This window comes from Magallana gigas, chromosome 7 (assembly GCF_963853765.1).
Source record: "Magallana gigas chromosome 7, xbMagGiga1.1, whole genome shotgun sequence".
Taxonomy (NCBI): Eukaryota; Metazoa; Mollusca; class Bivalvia; order Ostreida; family Ostreidae; genus Magallana; species Magallana gigas.
Window position 1 is genome coordinate 16,338,378 of NC_088859.1, and position 24,629 is coordinate 16,363,006.

Here is a 24,629-nt window from a genome sequence, read left to right on the forward strand (position 1 = left end):
AAAAACAAACAAACAAACATACAAGAACAAAACAAACAAACACCCCCCCCCCAAAAAAAAAAAAAACTAAAATAAAACTGGAACAGTAGATTAGCTTTTATATCACATTTTAATGATAAAAATGAGCTACTTCGTAATTACATATTAGACAATGAGGTATTGAGGCTCTCAGATACTGAGGAAGTGCAAAATTTACACCTTCTTTATTTGTTTCCGGGGGGGGGGGGGTACGGGAAATATAACTCCAAAAGGAAAATCGAAATGTGAGAACTGAATAATGATCGATTAGATAAACCAAAATTTTTAACTGAACTATTCCTACCTTCGTAAGAATGAAAAATAACATACCACTTATTACCGATATAGATTGTATCATCGAACACCCCCTCGATATTATAAATATCTTCTAGTGAGCCAACAAAATGATATATTCAGGAATCTCGAAAACAAACGTCTTTAACTTTTGTGTGAGCAAATATTTAGAGGACAAATAAGAAAAAAAAATTCAATTATGAAAAAAAAAAACGTTTTAAAGTTTTTAAAAAATTTCATTTCCGCATTTGGATCCAGGAAATCCTTCAATTTTCAGTCTATTGGATAAGACTGCGTGATGTATACGGTATCTGATGAGGATACAAGTTTAACCATCACAGACATTCACATATTTTTCAAGTCTCTCCATCTCTCTGTGAGCATTTTCAATTTTCTTCTGTACAAGAGATTCCTCTCTTCGCTGTTGTGCCTGCTCCTGCTTTTCTGTCTGGGTTTTTGCTTGATTTTCTGTAGAAGTAAATTGAAATAGATACATATTCTAAATATATCATACTTTGAAATGATCGTATGTAAATTTTCCATTTGGTAAATAAGATCAATGCACGCAACAGCTCGTTTTCAAAGTAATGTGGCCAATGATTCATTGTACATTTACGTAATCTTCTGTCCATAGGAAATTGTAAGAAAAAGGACACTGTTGAAAAAGTGGAGGGACCAGCCCTTTAACCCCCCCCCCCCCCCCCCCTCCTCATTCTGCTGCTACGTCCTTGTATGAGCTCCATCACTGTTATTTTTTTTTTGATAACAAAAGATCATCATAAATGTACACGTGCTGCACTGTATACCTCTCCATTTCTCAAAGTCCTCCTCTTTGTCGCTGGACACCAGTCTGCTCGGCACTGGTTTCGGTGTCACCTCCTCTGAGATGAAGGACAAGCCAAATACTACTCCCCCCTTCTTCTCCGTCACTTCTTCGGTGACCATTGTACGAATCGCCTTCTCGTACTCCTCAGCTTCTTCCTTTCCCATCACCCCAACCTTATTATTTCTTGCTAGACAGCTCTGAAAGATACCCATTGTTTGCCTACTTGTAGATCATAATATAATAGTTACCTTTGTGACGTTTTAACAATACGTCACAATAATGATGGCGCCATAATCAATTTTAGAGAGAGAGAGAGAGAGAGAGAGAGAGAGAGAGAGAGAGAGAGAGAGAGAGAGAGAGAGAGAGAGAGAGAGAGAGAGAATATGATTATGTTATGTGTATTTTGATGTAACGCTTTGATTGCACAAACCACATTAACTAGAATGCTGGCGATTATAAATTCTTGCTGCATACACGCACGTAGAAATGGATTTACAGATGTAATTTTAAAGTACTGTATAATTTCAAATTAAAAAAAAACCACACACATGGATAGAAATTATCTGGTCTACAATTGAATATACTCTTATTTGGCAAAAAATACAGTTGTTTTATTACCAACTTTGATTTGTTTCTAAAACATATTTTTATATTTAAAAATAAAATACTTTTTCTTTCATCAAAGCAAATATATTCTCGCAATAACCTGTTAAAAAGGTGCATCAATTGGTGATTTCTTTCTCTAATATGACAAACTTCAATGTGACGTGAATTCATTTATTGAGAGCTACATATACAATGATTCCATTCATCCGCCTCCATTCAACTTTAATCAATGCCGCGTCCTATTTCCTCAGTCATAACAGGCTAATCCCTCCGCACTCCTCGTTCACTATATATCACTCCGCGTGCACCTTATCTGACACCGGTGTGGTGGAACGAGGTCGGAAAGAAGCCAAAAAAGTTTATGTGTGTGTTGATGTTGTAGATATGTAGAGTGTTTTTGAACTTTTAATATGCAGAGCTGTTGGATTACACACAAAGTGGTTCTTATTTTGGGGATAGTTTGATTTCTCACCTGGTCCTTAGATCAGGTGTGCAAGATTGCTGTCGAAAACGTAAACAAACATGGCTTCGAAGTGTCGCAAGTTCGAACCCAACATTTTCAACAAATCGAAATGCCAGGCCTGTTTTGGTGCAAAGGATGCCCATTCTGCTGAGGCTTTACATAACAATAAGGTAGGATTTTTTTTTTCAAATTTATAATGCGCTGTGTGACACAGGTGTTTATATACATGCGTGTACCATTGCTGTACTTACACATGACATTTGTAAAATTTGTGGTGTTTATTTGCTGTCAAGTGCCGTCTGTTTAATTAATGGATATTCATAGACATTTTTGGAATATGCATTACCACCAGTTGAGACCAAAATCCATTTTATTATATCAGACATGTATGCAGGGCGAAATGAATTACTGGAATAATAAACATTACATAACAGTATGTTTTGACAAATTGGAGCCATACAAATGCCATTTAAAAAAATTGAGAGACATATTTTATACTTTGGATTATAAACCTAATTCTACTGCAGCTTTTAAACTTATAAAAAAGCAATTTTCCTTTGATGTTCCCCAAGTCCCTCCACTTAAAACGCATCAAGTTTACAATATGATGCAACTCCTTTTCTCTTCTACCCCAGCCATAAGGGTGGAAGAATTAATGTTTATGGATAAATTTTTCTCTCTTTTTTTTTTTAAACAAATATTATCTTTTAATGGATGAAAAACATGCAAAGTTAAAGATGTGTGGAATAATATAATTGAGGTCATGCATTATACAACTTGACATGTCTTGTAAGCCTTGTTTGAAGTTTTCAGAATTTCAGTATTTATTTCCCATTGTAAAATTAAATCTGGGTGAGGCGGAACATTGTAATTGTTATACAAGTGTCTTAACACTGATGTTTGGAACCTGACCCATTTTCTATTCAATAACTAATAAACAGGGCCCCACTACAATAACAGACTTTTTGACGATCTGGATCATATTCTGTCAAATAGTTGATGCTAGAGATTTTACAAGTGTGTGCTTTCATCTCTATCTTGCTGTCATCATATGTTATACATTCCATGCAGCCTTCTGGGATGACATAGCACTATCTATGTAATTGTACAAGTGCAATTCAGTATTATCAGAGAGCTAATCTCTTATTCAACTTGAAAAGATGTTATTTAATATAACAGTGCTTTGTGAGGAGAGAATTTCAATTTGTTGTCTGAATATATCATCAAGAATTTTACTTTGGAAAGAAAATTGTTCTTGGCAATGTGTATTTATGTAAATTTTACGCTTATACTGTGGAAATGGGTATTTTTAGACTTGAAAAGGATGATCTTTGATATACATGCACTAGTTTCCAGTCTATGAACATCTCAAGGTCTCTTGGGGCAAACTCTGAATTTCATGCTAAATTAGAACCAGATGGTGTGTGTCGATTCACATTGAAATTATGATCATAAAGAAACCTAATAAATTATATTTCTTTTCATATGTCAGACACAAAAAACATATGACTGTCAATTTCAAGTAGACTAGCTGATACCAAGAAACAATAAATGATCGAGAAGCAAAAAACTTATGCGAGTTGAATCAGCAGATTTTGATATAAACTTTACATCTGCTCAGTATTTGTACTGCATTACCCTTTGACTGATGTACAGAACACATATGTTGCATATTATTAATACAACTTGTGGTTTGTGCATTTCTGGAGACATTTGCATATTTGAAGGTATATATTATTGGCAACTGCCAGAACAAAGCCTATTGTTAGACATAGATGAATATACTGGTTATTTATAATGGAGAGAGAGAGAGAGAGAGAGAGTGAGAGAGAGAGAGAGAGAGAAAGAGAGAGAGGTGTCTTGCATCTGTTCAAGTATTTGTACTTTAAGAAAAGTAGACTATTATCAACATTGATATATTATTTCAGACTCAATTTGATTTTGAGTTCTCCTATGAATCAGTTTTCATTAAAACACCATGTATTGGTTTAGATTTAACAAGTGCTTGAGGTTTCTAAACATTGACATAAAGTACACCACAAAAAGCAAATACACCGTATAGCAGGCTGTACTGGGAATGTCTGTAAACGTCTCATGATGTTAAGTTTGTTTCGGGAGACAGTTTAGAAATGTCTGATGCATTTCAGTACACATCTCTGCCAGCTTTTCTTTCATTGACACATGAAAAAAAGCTGCTAAACCACAAAGAGATGGATAGCATTTGACACCTGGTGACTTGTTTACATTTCTCCTTGAGTGACATTGGTAATCATATCTTGACTTTGTTTTCCACGCAAGCAACCACTAAACTGACAATAGCCCCGAAAGGTTCCCTATCTAAACTATCTCCCCGGTGGTGTGTGTTGAGGGGTAACTTTTACCTTGAAGTAAAAATGTGCTGACAAAGTGACAGCTCTATTTTCTACGAGTTCATATGGAAATTAATTAATATTCCTTGCACTTATTAACCACATTTTGATACAGTTAAGCGGGATCATAAAGACTGACTGTCCCTTGTCCCATTTTACACTCATTAAGTCGAGTCTTAAAATAAGTTTCTGTAGTTTGTAGTAAGTGTGTAAGGTGACTAGATTAACATGATAGTCTACAAAGGACATGCCTCTGAAGGACACCCTGACTCGAGGCTACGATTTGTAAGCTGTCATGTTTTTACTCCGTTTGAAGTTGTTTTATTGACAGCTTTGCCTCTGCTGAACAAGGTCTGAAAACTTTGATGACAAAAAATCATGAAACAGATCAGGTCTATAGGATAGGGGTAGAAACTTTTGGGAGAATGGATATCTAACCTTGGGAAAAAATTGCTGATGGTCTTTTGGATGGAATATTGAAATGATAGTAATGTTTTCTCTTAAAAATCCAGAATAGAATTGGGAGATAAAGCAGTGGCCCATAAAGTTGGTTTTGGAATGCATTCAGGAGTTGAAGATTCCCTACAGATGTTATCTGTGTGCATTCTTTGAAGTATGAAAAAAAAAAAAGAGAATGGAAAAATAAGAATTGTAATAAAAGATAGTCCTTAAAATTGATATGCATTTTTACTGTATTCTGATTGTTTCAGAAACACTTTGCATAGTGTCCAGATGGTGACAGTTTAGTATACCTTTAGTACCTTCTCTGAGAAATAATAAAACAAGCCAAAAATATTCTTTTGAAGTAACCTATAAAACCAGCAAGTATTAAATGATTTTTGAAATAAATTCTTATAGAAGAACAAAATCACCCCAAATTCTTAAAGATTTAGAAAATATTCAGTGAATATTTGAACTTGCATGCATGTTATTCGATCCATGATAAATTAATGAAAAATGTTGTTTATTTTTTCCTCCCATCAAAGCCCCCGGTTAACCCTCATTGACTTCAGATGACCATGATGAAAGAAACTGATGTTGTGTATTTGTCAGTGAAGTAGACCGTGCTAGCCTAATGTTTGTAGTTATAACATAGCCATGAGTCGCTGGTTCAGGAATAATGAATATTTGTTCTACATGACTGCTGATTAGCTGAACAAACTGCACATGGCCTCTATCGTAGAGATGTTACTATGTCAGTACCCCGAACTGACCCATATCCTCCTTTTGATTTCCTCTGTAAATAAGATTAATTTTACATTACCTCGATTATATGGTCTCAAGGTCTGTATACCTGTGTGGTAGATAGGTTATGGATTCTTATATATAAGTGCTATTAGGAGGATCTCATGTTTACTTAGTTATGAAATCATGTTGCTTAATTCTTATACCCCTACATTTCAGGAATCTTAGAATTTGGCGCAGGTGTTTGAATGAAGATTTTCTATATATTTTAGAAAGGAAATCTGAGTAAACAAGCTGATTAAAATGTATCATAAAAAGATATACATTATGAGTTTTTAATACTGCATTAATCCTGTTGATGCTTTTATAATGGTTCTTCTCTGAGACTCAATGAAACTATATGGGAACTCCCAGAGATATTAAAACTGTTTACTTCACATTCCTATCTGTATTGTGTTTAAATGTGTTTGTTATTTTCATGCACACCTACAAAAAAGAGAAAAGGTGGCCCAACCTGTACAAAAATAATACTCGGTGCTAATTCAGGTGTGAACAGGTAAAAGTTGTCCCTGTGCAAGATTGAATGACCAGATACTGAAGTGATTAGTGTAGGGGCTATGTAATACGACAGTGTCACTGAAGTAGAGCCGCATTCCAGGAGTTCTTGTACATGTCAATGAGCTCAGAAAAAGGGGTCATTAATCCATGATATAAAGTAGGGGGGAGAGGCTTGACCATGCACGCTCACAAAAATGTGTCTAAAACAATATTTATGTCTACGTATTTGAAATCTTGGTGATAAGACACCTAAAGAATGCCGTGTTGTAGAATTCTCCTTACGTTGTAGTTTCTGGTCAAATCTGAAGTGTGATAAACTAATAAGGTTTATATTTTAGTTTGTGGGCAATAAGTATATATGATATTCTAGAAATGTAAGGTCATAAGAATATGATGGACGTGATGTAATGGTCAATTAGATAGCGAGGGTGTTGAGAGTTCAGATAAAGTGTATAGTTATTTTGATGACTATGCATCTTATTGGACAAGAAATCATGACAGTTAATCAGGATACGTACAGTAGATCGCCATTCTATTTCTGTTACATGACATGTAATTGTTATGACGTATATATACTCGTATATATGTATATACATGACATGCATATATACATGACTGGCTTCGTACATGTACGTATGTAGTAGTGGTCTGATTCAGGACACACTTCTTCAGTCTTGGGTGTAGCCCTGTAGGCCCTTGGGTGATGTATGTGAAAGTACCAAACGGCCTCATCATCTAAAATATCTATATGGGAATGTATATGAGTGGACACTGCTTTAACATTCGATAACCATGTGGAAGGTGGTGAAAAAAGCCCTCCGGAAGGGAAAGCCAAAGGCGAGTTTGAATAATCATGATAGATTTGTACTCTGTGGACTTTTTTTTATTGCTTGGTAGATTTGGCCTTGCTAGGTCAGATAAAGTGTTACAGATGGTTTTTGGATTATTAATGGGTAAACCCTGTCAGGTTACTGCAGACAGTAAAGGTGCATGTACTTGTATGTCCTAGTGATGTGTCTGGCACAGATATAGACTCATCAAAGACATAGTACATGTAGATTATACTGGCTGACAGTTCATCGTAGTGACTATTTATACTTCCAGACATGTCTGCATGATCCAACTCTTTAACAGCAATCATTAAGCTGTCACCTTCAATGACAAATATGTCAACATCAGCAATATAATTGTCGTTTTCTCAATCAGATTTTTGTGTTTTTTAACTTTTTGAAAATATTGTGTTTTATCTCCATTTCACCGTTCCAGTTTTTGTACAGGTATTCTTATATTTTCTCCCCCTCTCCCCCTGAAAAAAAAGCTGATGGAGAAGATAATCCATCATTTGGTTTAATTCATCATGGCAAAGGAATTAAGGATGACCAATATTTTTGACACAGCTAAACTGTTATAATTCAATGGTTAACATAATGTTACAGTGGGTACAGATGTTCTCCATGTGGGTCTTTTTAAAAAAATTCTTAATCGACATATGTTTAAAAGATGCCGCTGACAGATAAAAGAAGTGGGTTGATAAAAATCTTCTTAAAAAATATTAGTGTCATAACCTAGAGGGGCTTCACACAAAGTTGACCTGAAACAGTTCACAGTGTATATATCAGAGTAGATGTAAACGTATAGACGTATTGTGTGTTCCAATTTCGTGGCTCCTCTCCATAAGCTCCCTATGAATTAGCTGCTGTTATTTAATGGGACTAAAGCCAAGCTTTCTCAGGCATTTAAAATAGCTTTGTCCTCAGTATGTGCACAAATAGGTCCAAATCAATGGGAGGCCTGCCCAGTAAACTGGGGTTAAAAGACTAAGAAAAGTAGTCCCAGCTCTTGGGCCAATATTTACTGAGGTATTATCTGTGTATATATGAATGAGTAACAGGGCTTAAAACAGATCTTTTGTCACACATTCCTTGAAGAGTGCACAAATATTGTTTGTTTATTGTATTTGGAATGAAATATCTAGATGTATTCACACATATATAAAGATATTTACCTTAGCAGGTTTTTGTTGACAGTTTTAAGTTCACATTGTGACACATACATATACATGTATGCATTTGTGAATAATAACAATGTTATTAATTATAAAAAAAAGTGCATCATTATAAACATATACATGTATTAATTTAAGAGATTGAGTCCCAGTGAAGTAGCAATGGTTTCGCTGTTTCAATGTGAAAACTTTAAAATTCATTTTACTATCTGTAACATGACAGCAAATATATTCTCTCTTATTATATAAAAAAATCATAATGTCAGATACTAAATCATTTATGTACATATTCGTTACTCTAAATGATATTGATCTGATAGTGTTGATTGATCAGCCCTTTTTTTATCAATGTATCAATTTCCTTTCACCAGGCGTCCCGTAAGGTCTCCAAATGTGGCTTCCTCTTCGTGGCGCCAGACTTTGACTTCAGCAACCCACTGGAAAAAACCAAGGTAAATAATGATGTGCCATGTGCATGCCAAAAATCTGCACAGAAAATAAATTGTTCTTGGAAATACAAACACAATGCAAAAAAGAAGATAAGCTAACAATGTGAAAACTGATGTTTCTTCTTTAAAAAACATGAGGGGAAACACAAAAACCATAATAAATCATTGAAGGGTTAATGAGAAAAAAAGAACTGAAGAGAATTATTGTTTATCAAGGCAATCTTCTTCATATTTAACTGGTAATTGACCAAATTTTAAGAAATCTGGGCAAGGCCAAGTGGCATATGGCAGAAAAAAGATAAAGCTATGCAACAGTAAGGAGACAGATTCTGCAGAGCCTAGCTGAGAAGCTTGATAAGTAATTCAATCAGAGTCGTTAATTAATTGATAATGTAATGAACACTGCTGGATATCAGCTGTAATGAACTTCCTGTAGGGTGGTATACTGAATCTGAGGCATCAGGGTCCTGTCATGCATAAAAGATAACACTGGTAGATTATTGGATTGCAACTTCAAGGGAGATAACTCTCACCAGTACGTTTTACCATTTTCTTTTATTTTTTCCAGAGGTGGCAAAGAAGATTCATGCGATTGTATGACGATGGAGAACTGACATATTGCGTTGACGAGGATGTAAGTGGCTTCTACAGAAATGGCATCTTTCTTTCATTGTTGTGGGAACAAGTTGAATAAACAAACAGTATTACCCATTGCAAAGCATGGCGAAACGGAGATTGATAGTTGTGATTCAGATCGAATACAATGTGTACATATAACGCCTACATACATCAAGCAATCTTATATGCAGCATTCATGCATTAATGTGACAATTGATCCAGACAGCAGACTAATATGGAATTCCATACAACATAATGTTAAAACTAAAAATTTAAGAAGTTCAGATTCTGATGGCAAATGCTGATAAACATAAAATTTAGATTGTTGTTGTCCATCCAGAATATTATAATCTCAAAAGTATTATTTTTTTCAAGAACAGAGCATCACTAGATTATTTCATACAGAATGAGTAGAAAGAAATACGGTAGAAAATAGGAAATACATATTCACAGTGTAGCCCACTAGTCTGAATCAAATGACTATTACCTAATCAATCTGAGGATCATTTTTACATTAGAGATGAACTCTTGAAAGCATTAGCTTGTGATCTGAGTAATCTAGAAATATGTGCTTCTCATTATGGACACGAATTCATAGATAATTGACATGTCTGCTACTAATGGTAATGTCTGCCCTTATGAAAAATGAGGGTCTTTTTTACTTGTACGAGTTAGATAGGTTGATTTATTTTTGTTTTTTCCCCTTCTGTTGCAGCCGGAAACCATTCCACAAGGGATCATTGATATGAATAAATGTTCTGCTGTCAATGATGCAGAAACCGTAACTTCTCATCCCTTCTCTCTGGAAATTGTGACGCCAAACAAGAAATACTATATCAAGGGCCAGTCTAAGGAGGAATATCAGTGGTAAGGCTGTCACACACAGGCATAGATCTCTCTCGCTCTCTTCCTCCTCCTCCTCCCCCTCAAAACAATCCCCACAGGTGACACCAGTTATTCATCATTAGAACATGCATACATACTTTCAAACAGTAAAACACTATATTGGGGAAACTTTATTCCTAAACAATAATCATTTAAAGATTTTGTTAATAAAATTTTTGTGGTTTCCATGGTTTTAGAGGTGCTGAAGATTGGATGGAGTTGGTGTGGGGGTTAGGGTGGGGAAGGAGGGCCTGCTTTATACTATAGATTGGCAAATAATCATGATGGTTTTAATTTCACTATGTTCGTGATTTATCGTTTTTCCACTAAATAACACCCATCGTTAATATTAATTTTAATTTTTTTTAAAACAACTGTTAATGCTTATACTTTAATAACTGGTTTTCTTGGAGCGTGAAATTAAAACTATTGCATTTGGTGCTTTTTGAGAAATTGTGAAATTTTAACACCATAAAATTAAAACGACTTACAGTATTTAATTAAAGTGATTAAGGAACTTGATGTGTAACAAGTGTGTTATACATGTAACTTAATTATAGGACTGGTAAATGTCATTTAAGTTTTACTTCTTAAGGATGTTCATCTGTCATTTTGTCGTACATATCTATCATAGTGTACAGGTCAAGGATGTTCGTCTGAATTTTACAGTGAAGAGATTTTTTGGCTTTAAAAACCTATTGTCGTAAAGGCCTCCATTTGTCATTACATTTTGTTACTTCCTAGTTGTAATTCAGAGAAACTTGTTGAAGGTCAAAAAGTTTATCAATGCCTATGAAATTGTGATTTATTATATTCAGTTACAGTTCATGTAGTTGACCCCATATAAGATGGATCATTATTATACTGTACACTATACTGAATCATAAGTATGCACATTGCCAAATATTGCAACATTTGTGTACTGAAGCAACAAATTTTTGGAAAAGAAGGAGAGGTTCATATGACTGTAATGCATACGTAGTATTAACATACCCAGATTCTTTCTGTTAAATTGTCCTGAATTTGATATGATCGGCTACCAAGTAATAGATACTTTGTAAATTACGCAAATACTGTAGATATTCTTTATGAAATTTTAGCTTCTGCACAAGAATTAATCTACCATATATCATAATGTCATAGTTCTATTGAAAAGATTCTGAAATGAAAGTGGGAATTATAAATCAAACGGAATACCACAGATACCTTATTTATCAACATGTGTAAATATTGACCCCTTCTTCAGAAGTTCTTCAAGTGGACTGATAACAGCTGTAGGGGATCAAGTTCTGATTCGTGGTGTATGATTACCTGTCATTTTAATCAAAATGAAGACATGCATTTTCTGCAGTAATCTGCAGGGTTTCATGCAGGGCCAGTATAATTATGCTCTTCACAACTACATGTTGATATGTCTGCTGAGCTTCTGATATTACAGCTGTTGGGGAAATAAAAAAAAACCTCTTGAATGCTTCTGAGTGCAACGATGAAGAATGAGAATTTTATGAAAGGCATAAAAGCATGTTTAGGTGCAAGAGGGAACGGAACATGCATGTAATGCATTTAACAACCCAGTGGCAGGCTTGGGAGAAAAAAATTGACATGTCGCTTGTGTTCGTTTTTTGTTTAGATCTCTGTGCTGATAATGATCCCTTGGTTTTAATGCATCTAGTATAGATCTCTAAGGGACCGTTACATTTTGATTAAGTCGTTAGATATTGGACCATAACACTGCTAATTTGAGTCACATGGTGAATTATTGATGAGTGCAATCTAAAACATCCCCCTCCCCTGATAATTGAAATCAAGCTGGAGTTCAAAAGGGGTCACTCATCCTGTATGATATATCAATGCTCTAACTGATACAAAAATATAATTCTGTGAATTTATATGAATTATTACTGATAGTTGTGGTATTTAATGTTTAAGTGTTTAGCTAGCCATTTTTTTTACCAGTATTGTGAATTCTGTATGAATGTTCCTTATAGTAAAGTATTTGATGGAAATATTTATAAGTCCACACAGACTAGTTACAAGACTGTAATGGAAAAGTTGTGTGCAGTGCAAGCACTAAAGTGTCCCACACTGTTGACCCAGATCCTAAAAACCATAGTAATCAATCCATCCCCAGTTTTAACTGTGTCAGCATGAAGATCTGTGTCTGAGTTGACACTTCCAATACTAACTGTCTATATTATAATGTACAGAGCGTACTGATATCTTTTACAGGTGGCATGATGTTCTACAAGTATTCCCTGGCCGTCTCACCAAGGCCAAGAATCGAAGATTTACCATGCCTATTTTTAGCAACAAAGAAAATGTCCAGGTAGAATACACACAAATTTACAAAAATATGTGACATGGTCCTAAATATATAAGTAAATACGATGATTTATCAACCAGTATAATTATGATCATATATTGGAAATACAGCTTGTTATAAAAAAAAAATCAAAATTGTGATCATAGTTTTCATATAAAAATTTACATGTACATTATTTTTTTGGAGGAAAGTTAATTTCTTAATTAATTCTGGTTTCTTTCAGCCTGCACCATCTAGGTTACCTAGTGCAAGCTCGATCACTGAACCTGATTCCTTAATGAACGGAAGGTTTAACGTGGAGAAAGTGAAAACAAAAGAACAACAGTTCTCCACGTACCGAGGTGTCCGAAACATGAAACACAAGACAGACAAACATTATCAGGAAGGTCTCCGAAAAAGCAGTAGTTTACACGATCTGTCTTCGGCAGAAATGGAGAAAGATGTAACAAGAGACTTGGGGGAGACTCGGTTCCTGAGTCGTTCCGGTGACCGTTTAGATAGCGTAAGTGGTTCTAGCGAAGCATACAAGTCGAATGTTGCACGTGTCCTGTCCGATTCTAATTATATCAATAATCCTTACTTTACAATACCTCGACGAACATGGCAAACCTTGGCTGCTAATTATCACCCCGCATCATCCTCTGTTTCCCCTGCTTCTGTGTCTACTGCTGCATCTTCAAATTCTTCCCCTCCCCAGCAAAATCAAGTGACCGGCATCCCCGCCCTGCGTCGAGGGTCCTTGGATGACAAGACAATCCCTGTCAGCAACAAGCCAAAGAACGCTAGCGAGCGGGCCAGACTTCACAGGGAACGGTCAACCAGTCTCAAAGACTTCTCCACCCAGCTCTCGCTGGCCAAACAGGAAGGAAGCGGTCGGACATCTTTGACGGGGCTGGACAGAATGACATCACGGAGCGACTCCCAATCTGTAGGCAGACAGGGCGGTCACACAGAATATGAGTCCCGCAATAATGAGACGGACGAGCATAAGGTAGGTTAACAAAATACACTGACCCAATTTGGTCCGCTGCATGCATCAATCAACAAAGCATTAGGTGCATTTTGTTCTTCTAACATATTAACTTTATTCTTATTTTTTGCTTGAATTTTTTCTACTTAAGGAACTGGAATGCTAAAATGCTGTTGATTTATGCTGCAAGAGAGTTTTTATTTTAAGCAATTTTTGTGTAATACTTTTAATATCTTCTTCCACTATTTTTAATGCATCATACTTGACCTAGTCAGGCTGTAAAACAACTTTGCATTTTTTCAGTTTCCTTTTTGCATGAAAATGCATCATTCTGACAGTAACAGCAGAAAAAGTTGCTCTCTTTTATATTTTTGTGTATGTAACCATGATGTATGTATAGCAAATGACATGAAGGCGAATCTTCTTGGATTGATAGAAACTATCTCCACCTTTTTAAGAAGAAGTAATGTACATTAATACCACAATGTTAAGAGCGGTTTTTGCGATGTTCGCTTTATTGTTATTCCATGTTTGGTAAAGAGGTAAACACGAAAATATCCTCAGAAATGTGATGCTATCAATCAACAGGTATGATTGTCATTATATCCAACACCAAGGCAATCATCTATACAGCTGTAGTGATTTAGAAAGGAAGTTTTTGCCCCATATATCAAGGCTGTTTTGGGACATAAAAATTGTTTTCATTCTACACTGGTTATAAATGAGCGAATAAACTTTTTCGTCTTGGACAAGAGCAAATGAAAATCAAAAGCAGATGGATGAATGATATTCTGTATTGAAATTCTTGACAAAAATAGATCGTCAAGTTTTTTATGAAGACATTAAGTTATAAAAATCATGAAAAAAGAAACCATGCTGAGTAGGGTTTAGGAATGCAACCACATTGAGCTTAGAGATCAAGACATTTCATAAGTTCAGGAGCAATAAATCTGGTGTAATTTTGGTCCTCAATATGAACAATGAGCTGAATTTATTACAGTGACAAGCTAAGCAAAGCTCCTGGCAAATAAACCTCATTCAATTTTCCTTGCCCCACTTTACAGGTAAATCATAAAATATGTGTTATCCCTCTGTGGAGTCCATATCATTTCACACATTGAAGGACACACTGAAGCAAACTTTTCCAGCAATTTCTTCCCCTTTGTAATTTTTCTGTTAAACTGGGCATGAAAAAGAATGGATTACATGTATAAGGTTCTGACTTAATGGTGATTTTTGTTTTTGCGCAAATGAACATTTCAAATTGGGAGAAAAAAAAAAGCTGCTAAACAAATCCTCAGTGATTTTTCTGTACATGAAGCAGAAAATTTAAGAAAATTTGGGAACAGCTATAAAATTTAAAAGTCAACTTGAAATATTGTAAGCATTATATTGCTGATTCCTGGGAAATGTTTGACTGCCTTATTTAAATATTATATTTAATTATAAAGCAAGTAAAAAGCAAAACACAGATCTTTAACTCCATTGACATTGGTTCCGATAGTGAAGACTTTGTCTTATTTTCGGGCATGACATGGACTACTTAATTGCAATTTACAGGTGAAATATGATCATGCGTATTTCTTTAAGCTAATGAAGCAGTTAATCTCACTAGTGTTCATTCGTTTGTGTTTGTATAATTCATTTTATACTCCCCCCATAGGCAGGGGTCAATGAGTGACCATTGTAAAACCAACATAAAATCTTTTAACGTGTTTGATTTGCTGAATACGGATATACCTCCTATTTGAGAACCTGAATAATCAATTCTTTGAACCACATGAAAAGACGACCTAATCGGAGACTGCAGGCAAACTGGTTCAAAGTTAAAACTTGATCAAGTTTTTAATGCATTTTCGGGATGGAATCTTTCCAAAATAGATGTCCATGTCATGGAGTAGAGGAATGATTGAGCATGACAAATCGTGATCGGCAGGAAATGAGAAACTTCTGCTCAAGGAATATGTCATTAAGATATTTCAAAAACTTGGTGCAAAGGGATACGTGTCCAATAATGGAAGTAATCATAATTTGATACAGGAATTCTTTCGCTCATGTTGCGACAAGGAATTTACGGCAACAAAGGAATAATTTGTCCGCCTCTGAAACTGGCATATTTGTGGATATATTTTTTTTTTTTATTAAAAGGAAGTGAAGTATAATTATAGCTCTGCATAGTCCAAAAATTTGTGAAGGATGATTGAGTTTGATAAATTGGATAGATGGGTATTGTAAATGATTTTTTGAACTAGTCTGATCGTAAATGTCCAGTAGGTTCTTCAAATAATTAGATTTTCAAGTGTATAATGGGTTTACACCACTCTAAGAATTAAAACATGGCTTTCAGTTCATGAAATTATCACTGCTTTTCAAGTATGTGTACCTGTCTAAAGTCAACAAAGATGTAAACATTTTATCAAAAGGCTAGTCTTGTTATCCAATGAGAAAATAATTGAAAATATCTTGTACATACAACTTTACTTGGTAATACGGTAATGGCTTGGAAATAATTGGCTACTGGATTAGAGCTTGTGTATGTTTTTCAAACAGACAATACCGGGCTGTCAACATTTTTATTATGAATTAACAACATCAGAAGATAATCTCCCTGATTTTACACTGACAACATTGATGATTTTTGTGTTGCGAGTTTGAACGGAGATCGACTGATACACACTGGAAAGGCGATTGACAAGTTTTTAAATTATGGAGTTCACCTGGGCTTCCGATACTCTTATAAGATAGATATACGTGTCCAGAGATTTTTGATATGAATGTCAGAGCGACACTGGAGAAAGGGGAGGCCGTTTGAGACTGTTTGACCTGCAGGCATGGTGTCTTCCTTTGATTACATGTATCTTGTTAATCACCTGGAATTATACATAGACCTGTACCTGTGGAAAAATCGTAGGATTCTGCAGGTAGGACATGTGTTATACACTGAGAATTAAAACATTCTCTGCAGCTTGTGCTGTATATATATATGGTTGATAAGGAATTGCAGCTATAGTTCTATTAAAAAAGTTAAAGTTATAGTACTATTAAATAAGGTGAATTAATTAATCACATTTAGGTATGAACTTTTGTGAAGAAATATAACCGAGGGATTTCTTCGAATTTTAGGGCCAGTGGAAAGGCCTGGCTTTCTACTTAATAATAATATGTTTATAATTATATTTTGTCCCCATTTACAGTTTTTCTTTGATACAAAGTCCACATCCCCTATGTTCAGATTGTTCAAACAATATTGTCAAAGTTGGAAAAAAGGAAGGGTTGCATGTAAAAATTTCCATTGAAACATGATACTGACTTTTATAGAATTTGAATTTTTAAACTGTACATTTGAAATTGAATGCAAGACTAAGATAGTTTATATTGGTTAAATTTAAGAAGGCTCTTGCCTATATCATGGGGTTCTTGGATTACGGAACAGTACATAAATCACAAGCGGCTTGTAAACCTTTCATTTTAGTAGATAGTGTGTCTCTGCTTTTTACAGGTAACCCTCTGTAATGAAGTCCACAACAGACTTCTTCAGATTATTCCGTTTTAAAGGTTTTAAAGCACAATAAATGCAAGCGTGTATGTTTTTATTAGGTATAGTTTTGCAGTCATTAAAGCAAGATCTGTTCCCATAAGTGTCAGAATCCAGACTTGACAAAGCAGGTAGAAGGTTGATTGCTAGTCATTTTGTTTGGGATAAATCGATGCAAAGATAAATGTTGCCAAATATGGTTGCTGCTTTGTTATCTGGTATAGGTTTAACATTATTTAAATTTTTTCTTTAAGTTTTAAATTCCTTAAAAACTTTGCTCAAAAAGTTCGAAGCAGGTGACAACAACTGGTTTTTGTGAATGATTAATCCAGATCTAAACACACTTTGGGTACTCGGGGGCCCTTTATTGCAGGCAGTGTTTACATTCATAGATCCAATCTCAAATCCTCAATTGATAGATTGAGCCCCCCTGTAAACATGGTAACAGTTTAGTGTCCTTGGTTCATAAGTGACAATGCAGACCTAAGGACCATCTTTTATGTCCTCCACTCCACATTATAGACGCATAAAACCCCACACACAATGCAGGATCTTACACCTGATTGATGTTCCCTCTAATTAAAAGTAAACAATGACCATACCTGCTCCCTCTGGCAAAGAAACATACACCTAGGTGATTGCAGGTATACTACCTTGCAAAGGCTTGTCTCAGCAAATGGGGATAGAAAATATTTTGTGTGTCTCTGTGTGATAGTGCGTAAGAACTTGCAACATGGGCCCACACTTTGTTTACCTTGCATCAGGTTTTTCTTGGACCTTTTCCTCTGTCGTATCAGGTACAAGCGTAAACTGTAACAAGAGAAGCTTGATGACTCGGGGGCCTCAGTGTTATTTCTGTTTTGTAATTTTTTTGGCACCTTTCTAAGGATAGCAACTGTCAGTGATTGTGTAAAAGGAAATGTATTATTCCCAGTGTTAGGGTTGTCTTCCACAGAGACTATACCATGTTCTCCTCGTTTTGTAGATGGCCAAATCCTCGGAGCTGCAGGCTGCCAGTAGAACAAATTCTTCACCTGTAATTAGTGGAACCCCGAGCCAGTCCTCGCGATACGAGGTAAGACGGTTGTAAAGTGACCACGCTGTAAATCTACTTCATTTGCATGTTTTAATATGCAAGTATTCTTAAGGAATATATATTCCTGCGACAAGTTTATGTTTTTACTTTTGCAAGTGTTTTAATTACCATGCATAGGGCGACTTATAATCAAGCTAGCTTGGCTCCCTGAGTGTTATCTGTATTCAGACATTGATAAATGAGACTGAAACGGGACAAAACAAACTTGGCCATGTTAAAATGTTTCCTGTAAGACTGGGCTCTAGTGTAACATGAGGATTTGCTCTGATTCCCTGTTTCAAGACTGCGTAAGGTCTAGAGTGAGGTGTAAAAAGCAAGTGCTCGTTATATAGCAATCATGGTATCAAGGTAGGGATAGAGCTGCTCCAATGCTTATAACAGAAATGCCACGGCTACCTGGCTGGGTCATCTTTTGGCTGATTAGATTGCCATAAAAAGCTTACTTGGTATGTAGGTGTTAAAATCTCTGTATCATGCCTTCTCCTCTTCCATGTCTATTCTAATTTCAATACTGACCCCCCCTTTACAGGATTTGATGTACATGAAGAAAGGCTGGCTAATCAAGCAAGGCTCATCGGAGAAGGTTTGTAATGATTTTCCTCTTCCTGAATAATTCACTGTTAAGATGTAACAACACAGATAAGATTCATGAATAAATCACAAATTAAAGGGCTAAGTTTCATTGAAAGTATTACAATATGGAGGTTAAATTTTCAAATACATCAGGGAAGTGGTTGAAACATGTTATGAAATAATACACACTAGTTATGCAGTAATGAGAATTCACAAAAGGAAATCCTTGTTTTTAATTAATATTGAGATATATTTTGTTGAATGTAGGATTGGAAGAAACACTGGTTTGTGTTGACTGGGAATTCCTTACGATACTATAAGGATGCCAAGGCTGAGGAAACAAACACACTGGACGGCCGAATAGATTTGTCCGGTTGTTATGACATCACAGAGGTCAATGTTGGCAGAAACTATGGATTCAGGATTAAGGTTGGTTAAGCAGGAAACTTACATGCTTCTTTGTATGATGTTCATTTTTGAAAAGCATGAGCGCTTTTAGCCTTTTGTTGAGATTTACTGATTGATTTTATCAAGGAATGTCTAGGAATTTGAGACAAGAATCAATCTCAATTTGAGGCTTTATATTGAAACCATTGATTATTTTGGTTAGTTTAATGTGTGATAAAAGTTTAAAAGTCTGTGTAAACAACAAATGCCATTAATACTGTGTAAAGAAGAAATAACAAATCGGTTGGTGGCCATAGATTGTTGTAAAGGAAACGTTTTGCTTCGAATAATATTTTTAGTTTTGCATTCTCTTCTGTTGCCAAAAATGGAATTAATTAAATGGATACTAATGATCTATATATAATTGATAATTTTTTCATAAAAAAATCATTAACAGTGGAGAATTTTTTATGTTATAGTCCATATCAATCCAAGGCATGCTTTGTTTATTGTTACATTACAAAGAGCAAACATTTGTGTAAGGCAATATATATCTTAACAACTGGATTATTTTTTCCGTTTTATCCATTTTGCAGTTTTGTTTTGAATTCTTTTTTTTAAACACTTTATGAAAGCATGCATGTTTTCTTTTGTTTCTTTCTAACTTGTCCCCATCAAAACATTGATCCAAAGTTACATACCACTGACAATTAACTCACATGTGGTACAGAGAGGATATTGAATTTTATCTAACACACCCTAACATCGAGCATCAATGCCTTACGATATTCAACGATTTGTTCAGTTAAAAATTTGCCTTGGATTGTGGACTTTTCTTTTCTTTTCGCAAAAAAACCCTCCAACTGTGTATTTTATTCTGTCAATGGGCGAGTGTATGTGTATAAATGTGTGTGAAAATAATGCTGTGACTGAAAAACTCGTAACTTTGTGTTCAGGGTATTGGTCCATCAGTAAGTAACGTTTAACATGATCCAACGCTTGCCATGTTGTTCTAATGGTCATCAATATCTCTCTCTATCTCATTACTACAATTTTTTTTTTATTATTTACCATGATTTATACTAACCCATAGAGAAATGTTCACGTCGGCTGCTGAAAGGTGTAAAGGCTGTTACCTGTTACCTGTATTTATCAAGAAGTAAATACAAAAGAATATAAAAATTCTGATATTGATCGTAATAAGTGTGGGATATATGTAAATGTATGTATTGCTGTGTACATTAAATGCTTCTTGCAGGTTTCTCACCATGATATTTGAAATACATATATAATCAAGAAAAAATATGCAAAATAACATTTATTTTATGTATGCACTGTTAAATTAAAAAAAAATGTGCGACACATAAATCGTCCTGCACTCTGAAAAAGATAATGTACTGTCTCGAGCTATCATTGTACACAAACAATTACATGTTCTGCAATTGTAAAAGGGATGTCCAGCTTTTGGAAGCAGTACTGTCGTTTTATAAATCTTTTCATGACCAGTGAACATTTTTCTTTGGCAGCTGGATTATAACTTATCCAACTTTTATAGACTATTTTGTCTATACTCATTGAATGCCAGTTTCATTGTTATAAACATTGGTGACTAGGATATATAGGATCAATCATACGTATCCGTATCAATAGGGGGTAATGTGGTGCCAATAATTTAGACAATATCTCAGGGTTTTTTTTTGTATTGTTAATCTTGGACAACAGCGAGTAGTGGAAAAAAGTGTACATATACTAGCCAGTGGTACTGTCTAACTGTATCCAACTGAGACAAATTATAAACCATAGTCAAGATGTTTGTAAATGCTTATGAAATACAAGCATATAAATGTAATCTTTCTGTGCAAGCTTTTCAATTTCAGAATTGAAAGATTTTGTTGATCTATAGTTAAAATTTTATAGATTTTAAAGAATGCATTTCCTTTTCAAATTCATGAATTTTTGCATTAACTTCTTTTTTCATTATCAAAGTTTTATATTTTTTTAATTTCAGACAAGCAATGGAGAGTATGTTCTCTCTGCTATGACCTCTGGCATCCGCAATAATTGGATGAAGGCAATACGACTTGTTATGGATTTACAGCAGTCTGGCGGATCCAAAAACAATTCAGGAGATAGTGAACAAAGCTCAGGGGAGGATCTAGAAATAAACTTGTCTAACAGTGGACGTTTGAGTTTATCTCCTGACAGTCGCAGCAGCACAGAAAGTCCACAACTATTAAAGAAGGATCAGACCTTGAAAAACATACGTCGCCACTATTCGGATGTGAGCCCGGGCAATGTGGGCAAAATGCTATCTGTGAAAGAAGTGCTTCCCAATCTGAACTTGGAAAGTATTACTCTACCTCCATCATTGACTGGAGGTTCTTTATCCTCCAGTCGAGAAAGTTCGGTAGAGAAAGAGGATGTGAAAATAAACCCAATTATAATCACGGAGGCCTCTTCCCCAGAATCGGACTCTCTTTCGTTAAGTGCAAGTAGTCTGCCACTGAGACGGTTCGTGGAGGGAAGCGACCACATCACCGCTGAATCAGCAGCCTCTACCTCAGAAAGTAGGTCACTAGGACTCAGTAGTGAAAGTAGGAAAGAGGAGGCGGAAAAACAGAGAAGAGCCAAGTCCCCCAGTGCAAGGGTCAAGGACAAGTCTCGTGTCCGATCTCCACGGTTACATTCCCCACAAGACACGGATGAAGAGCATCTCGAGCATTCCTCCGATAGAGTGGATGGGTTAAACTCTGTAAGTTAGGCTATCCATTATTGCATATGATATAACTCTCAAACAGTTACAATTACAATTAACAATGCCAAATTAGTCAAAATCCTTGAATACATGTAGAATATTTTTACATTTTTCTTTTTCGGCTACTCAGTGACTAGAACATGTACTATAATTTTGTATTTTGACTTTAACCTCTATGGAGCATGGTTGTGCCATATATTAAACATATTCAGTAATTAAAGGAGGAAAGTAATTACATGTAGTATTTATCCAACATCAAGTTTAAAAGATATTTAGTTAATGCCCTAATCGACAATTTTTTTGTTTAGTGAAGTTATATTATCTCTCTAACTTGTACTGTTCACAAAACTGAAATTTATTAGGCTTGGTTTATAAAATTTCTTTAAGCTAATATCAACATTCAACAGTGTTTTTAATTTACTTTGGGACAGTATTGAAATTTCTAGTTTATTTATGTAAGATAATGAAGAATCAAGTACCAAAGGGTTCTGTAATTGACACATCAGAGTGATAAGGGAGACCACCCTCTGTTACATCTATGATAAGATGATAACACTGACAGTTAAAGGCATTTACAAATACCGGTACACAGTCTTCTTCAATGAATGAGTTTAGATTTTGATATCAAATAATCAAGTATCCGGCTAAGTTACTAAGTCATCCATTAGGATAGTATAAAAACCCAAATTGCATCCATATAATCTCTGTTAAATATATTTGGCAACTCCTGCAGATGCAGCAATCAGGTAAAAATGACTGACCCTATTTTAAAAAATTTTTAAATTAAAATAAAACAGGTTTATGACCTGGAGTGATGCAGCTGATATGATCAAATTTACGTCACACATCTTGCTCTTAAAATTGATTTTGATACTTTTTATAATAATTTTTCATTTTTTTAAAATTCAGAGTGTGAATAGTCTCCATGACAACAAGTCAGGTAGTCGGGAGGAGGCCCCGGTCGGAGCCCTGGTTGAACTCCTGGAAACAGAGGTATGATCTTTTATTATGGATAAGAAGCAAATTAAAGAGTGTTGGAAATCTTCTGGGGCCATTTTATTGCGGGAAATATTGGTTATTTCTCATAAGCCGTCCATTGTCTCTATTTCATGGATTTAATTAAATGCTGCAGAAATCTGGCAGTGGGAAAGAATATTACCATCAGAAAGCATGGAGCAGTGTTTACCTTGTCATTTCATTTATTGTCACTCAATGCAACCGAGAAACATTTGCAACAGAGCTTGTGAATCTTAATTTTTATTGGAAATCAATTTTTCACAGGTTGATACCTTGAAAGATCGGCTTGATGAAAAGCACAAAGAACTTGTCAAAATGCAGGAATCCAATCAAGACCTGAAATCTCGTCTGCAGACGGTTGGGAGAGAAAAGGATATATCCCAGGTAAGACTTCACACAGCCAGCTTGTAGATTTCTCTATAGCATGATGTTTACTACCCCAAGGCTAGACACCAGTTTTTGTAAGGGTACCATTCAGTTCTACATTCTACCTCTTTGTACTCTGTAGTTCAGTATCCTTAGTTTGCAGTCTTTTTTTAATTGTTATTAAAGAGATGGCAATATTGCAATATTAAACCCTGTTTTTTTCCTTCTAACTGTTTTACAAATTAATTTGTCTTGAAGTGGATTTGATCTTTTTCTAGCATATTCATATGGGATTGGTATTTGAAAAGTTTTATTTTTCCTATTGTGGGGTTTTTAAAATGGCATAGTTTGCTTGGAAAGCAGTTGATATATTAGATCCCATTGCTTGATCTGACTGTTTTGATAACTCCATGGTCAATATATTCAGAAAAGTATCTTGCATGCCGTGTAATTTTTTATCTCTGCATGTTTTGCTTCGGAGGATTTTAGGGCATGCATATTTTGATAAAACAAACAGTATTAAAATCATTGTTCAATGCTGTTGCATACATTTTTCTGAATATATTGATACTGCTGTCTGTTATCACCAATGGCTTTTCATCTGCCAGGTTAGATCTGCACAATTCTTTGGCAAAATTCTTCACTTTAATAAGAAAACAAAATTACGAAAAATAAGGAAAAATAAACCACATGATACCAGATTTATCAGATTTATCTTCTGAAAAAAAAAATATTTATTGGGCAATCTGAGATTAATAAGAACAATATAAACAGTTTTACTTCAACACTTACTTCAACACAGTAGTTTGCCTTTATAAAAAAAAAATCTATTTTGAAAAAAAAGAACAAGAAATTTTTTCAGAGTTTAAGATGTAAGCATTGGCAGCAACCAACAGTTTGAGTGGTTAAAAATTGTAAAACAAAAACATATTGAAAGGAATTGTGCAGGTTGACAGCTTGTTAGATTTTTGCTTCTACTAAAGCTTTGGTCTGACTTATTTACAGCCTCAGCAAGAGACGCAGAATCCGCTAAAACATAACATAGCGGACCAACAGGGAGAGGGTAGCAATACCGAAAATGCCGAGGTGGGTATCCAAGACTGTCCTACATCTGAAGCTCACATAAATTTACCTTTTAATATTTTGTTTGTGCAGAAAATTGGGTTTGTGGGTGCTCTTCACTGAATTTTGTTTTATTTTGAAAATTTGTTTTGCGCTAGATTTGGTTCACATTTCTTCTCAATTTCATGACTTTCTAAAATCTCAAACAAAGTCAATAAATTAAAGATGTTTTTTTAATATATTTAGAAAAAATTCTCATACAATGTGAG

General features: G+C 35.0%; 2 protein-coding genes across 9 annotated transcripts in view; one reads left to right on the forward strand and one right to left on the reverse strand.

Moving 5' to 3' along the window:
• Window positions 1-80: 80 nt before the first annotated feature.
• LOC105334779 (uncharacterized) lies at window positions 81-1,398 on the reverse strand. Its single transcript, XM_011438336.4, has 2 exons — window positions 1,119-1,398; window positions 81-780 (listed from the first exon to the last, which is right to left on the reverse strand). Exons 1-2 carry the CDS (start codon window positions 1,348-1,350, stop codon window positions 641-643), a joined length of 372 nt encoding a protein of 123 aa, XP_011436638.3. The 5' UTR covers window positions 1,351-1,398; the 3' UTR covers window positions 81-640.
• Window positions 1,399-2,030: 632 nt separating this feature from the next.
• Window positions 2,031-24,629, forward strand: part of LOC105334780 (protein outspread) — a 31,019-nt gene continuing 8,420 nt past the window's right edge. The window contains exons 1-16 of one of the 8 annotated variants that reach the window (XM_066066498.1): window positions 2,032-2,377; window positions 8,696-8,776; window positions 9,342-9,407; window positions 10,107-10,258; window positions 12,506-12,602; window positions 12,823-13,101; window positions 13,297-13,590; window positions 18,090-18,179; window positions 18,730-18,783; window positions 19,041-19,202; window positions 20,117-20,131; window positions 21,169-21,912; window positions 22,825-22,908; window positions 23,197-23,316; window positions 24,304-24,384; window positions 24,607-24,624. In XM_066066498.1, the coding sequence (XP_065922570.1) occupies window positions 2,267-2,377; window positions 8,696-8,776; window positions 9,342-9,407; window positions 10,107-10,258; window positions 12,506-12,602; window positions 12,823-13,101; window positions 13,297-13,590; window positions 18,090-18,179; window positions 18,730-18,783; window positions 19,041-19,202; window positions 20,117-20,131; window positions 21,169-21,912; window positions 22,825-22,908; window positions 23,197-23,316; window positions 24,304-24,384; window positions 24,607-24,624 (2,448 nt within the window). In that variant the 5' untranslated portion in view covers window positions 2,032-2,266. Of the gene's footprint in view, window positions 2,378-8,695; window positions 8,777-9,341; window positions 9,408-10,106; window positions 10,259-12,505; window positions 12,603-12,822; window positions 13,591-16,045; window positions 16,491-17,747; window positions 17,902-18,089; window positions 18,180-18,729; window positions 18,784-19,040; window positions 19,203-20,116; window positions 20,132-21,168; window positions 21,913-22,824; window positions 22,909-23,196; window positions 23,317-24,303; window positions 24,385-24,606; window positions 24,625-24,629 lie in introns of those variants that run through there. The other 7 variants (XM_066066494.1, XM_066066499.1, XM_066066496.1 and 4 more) reach the window with 7 other exon arrangements.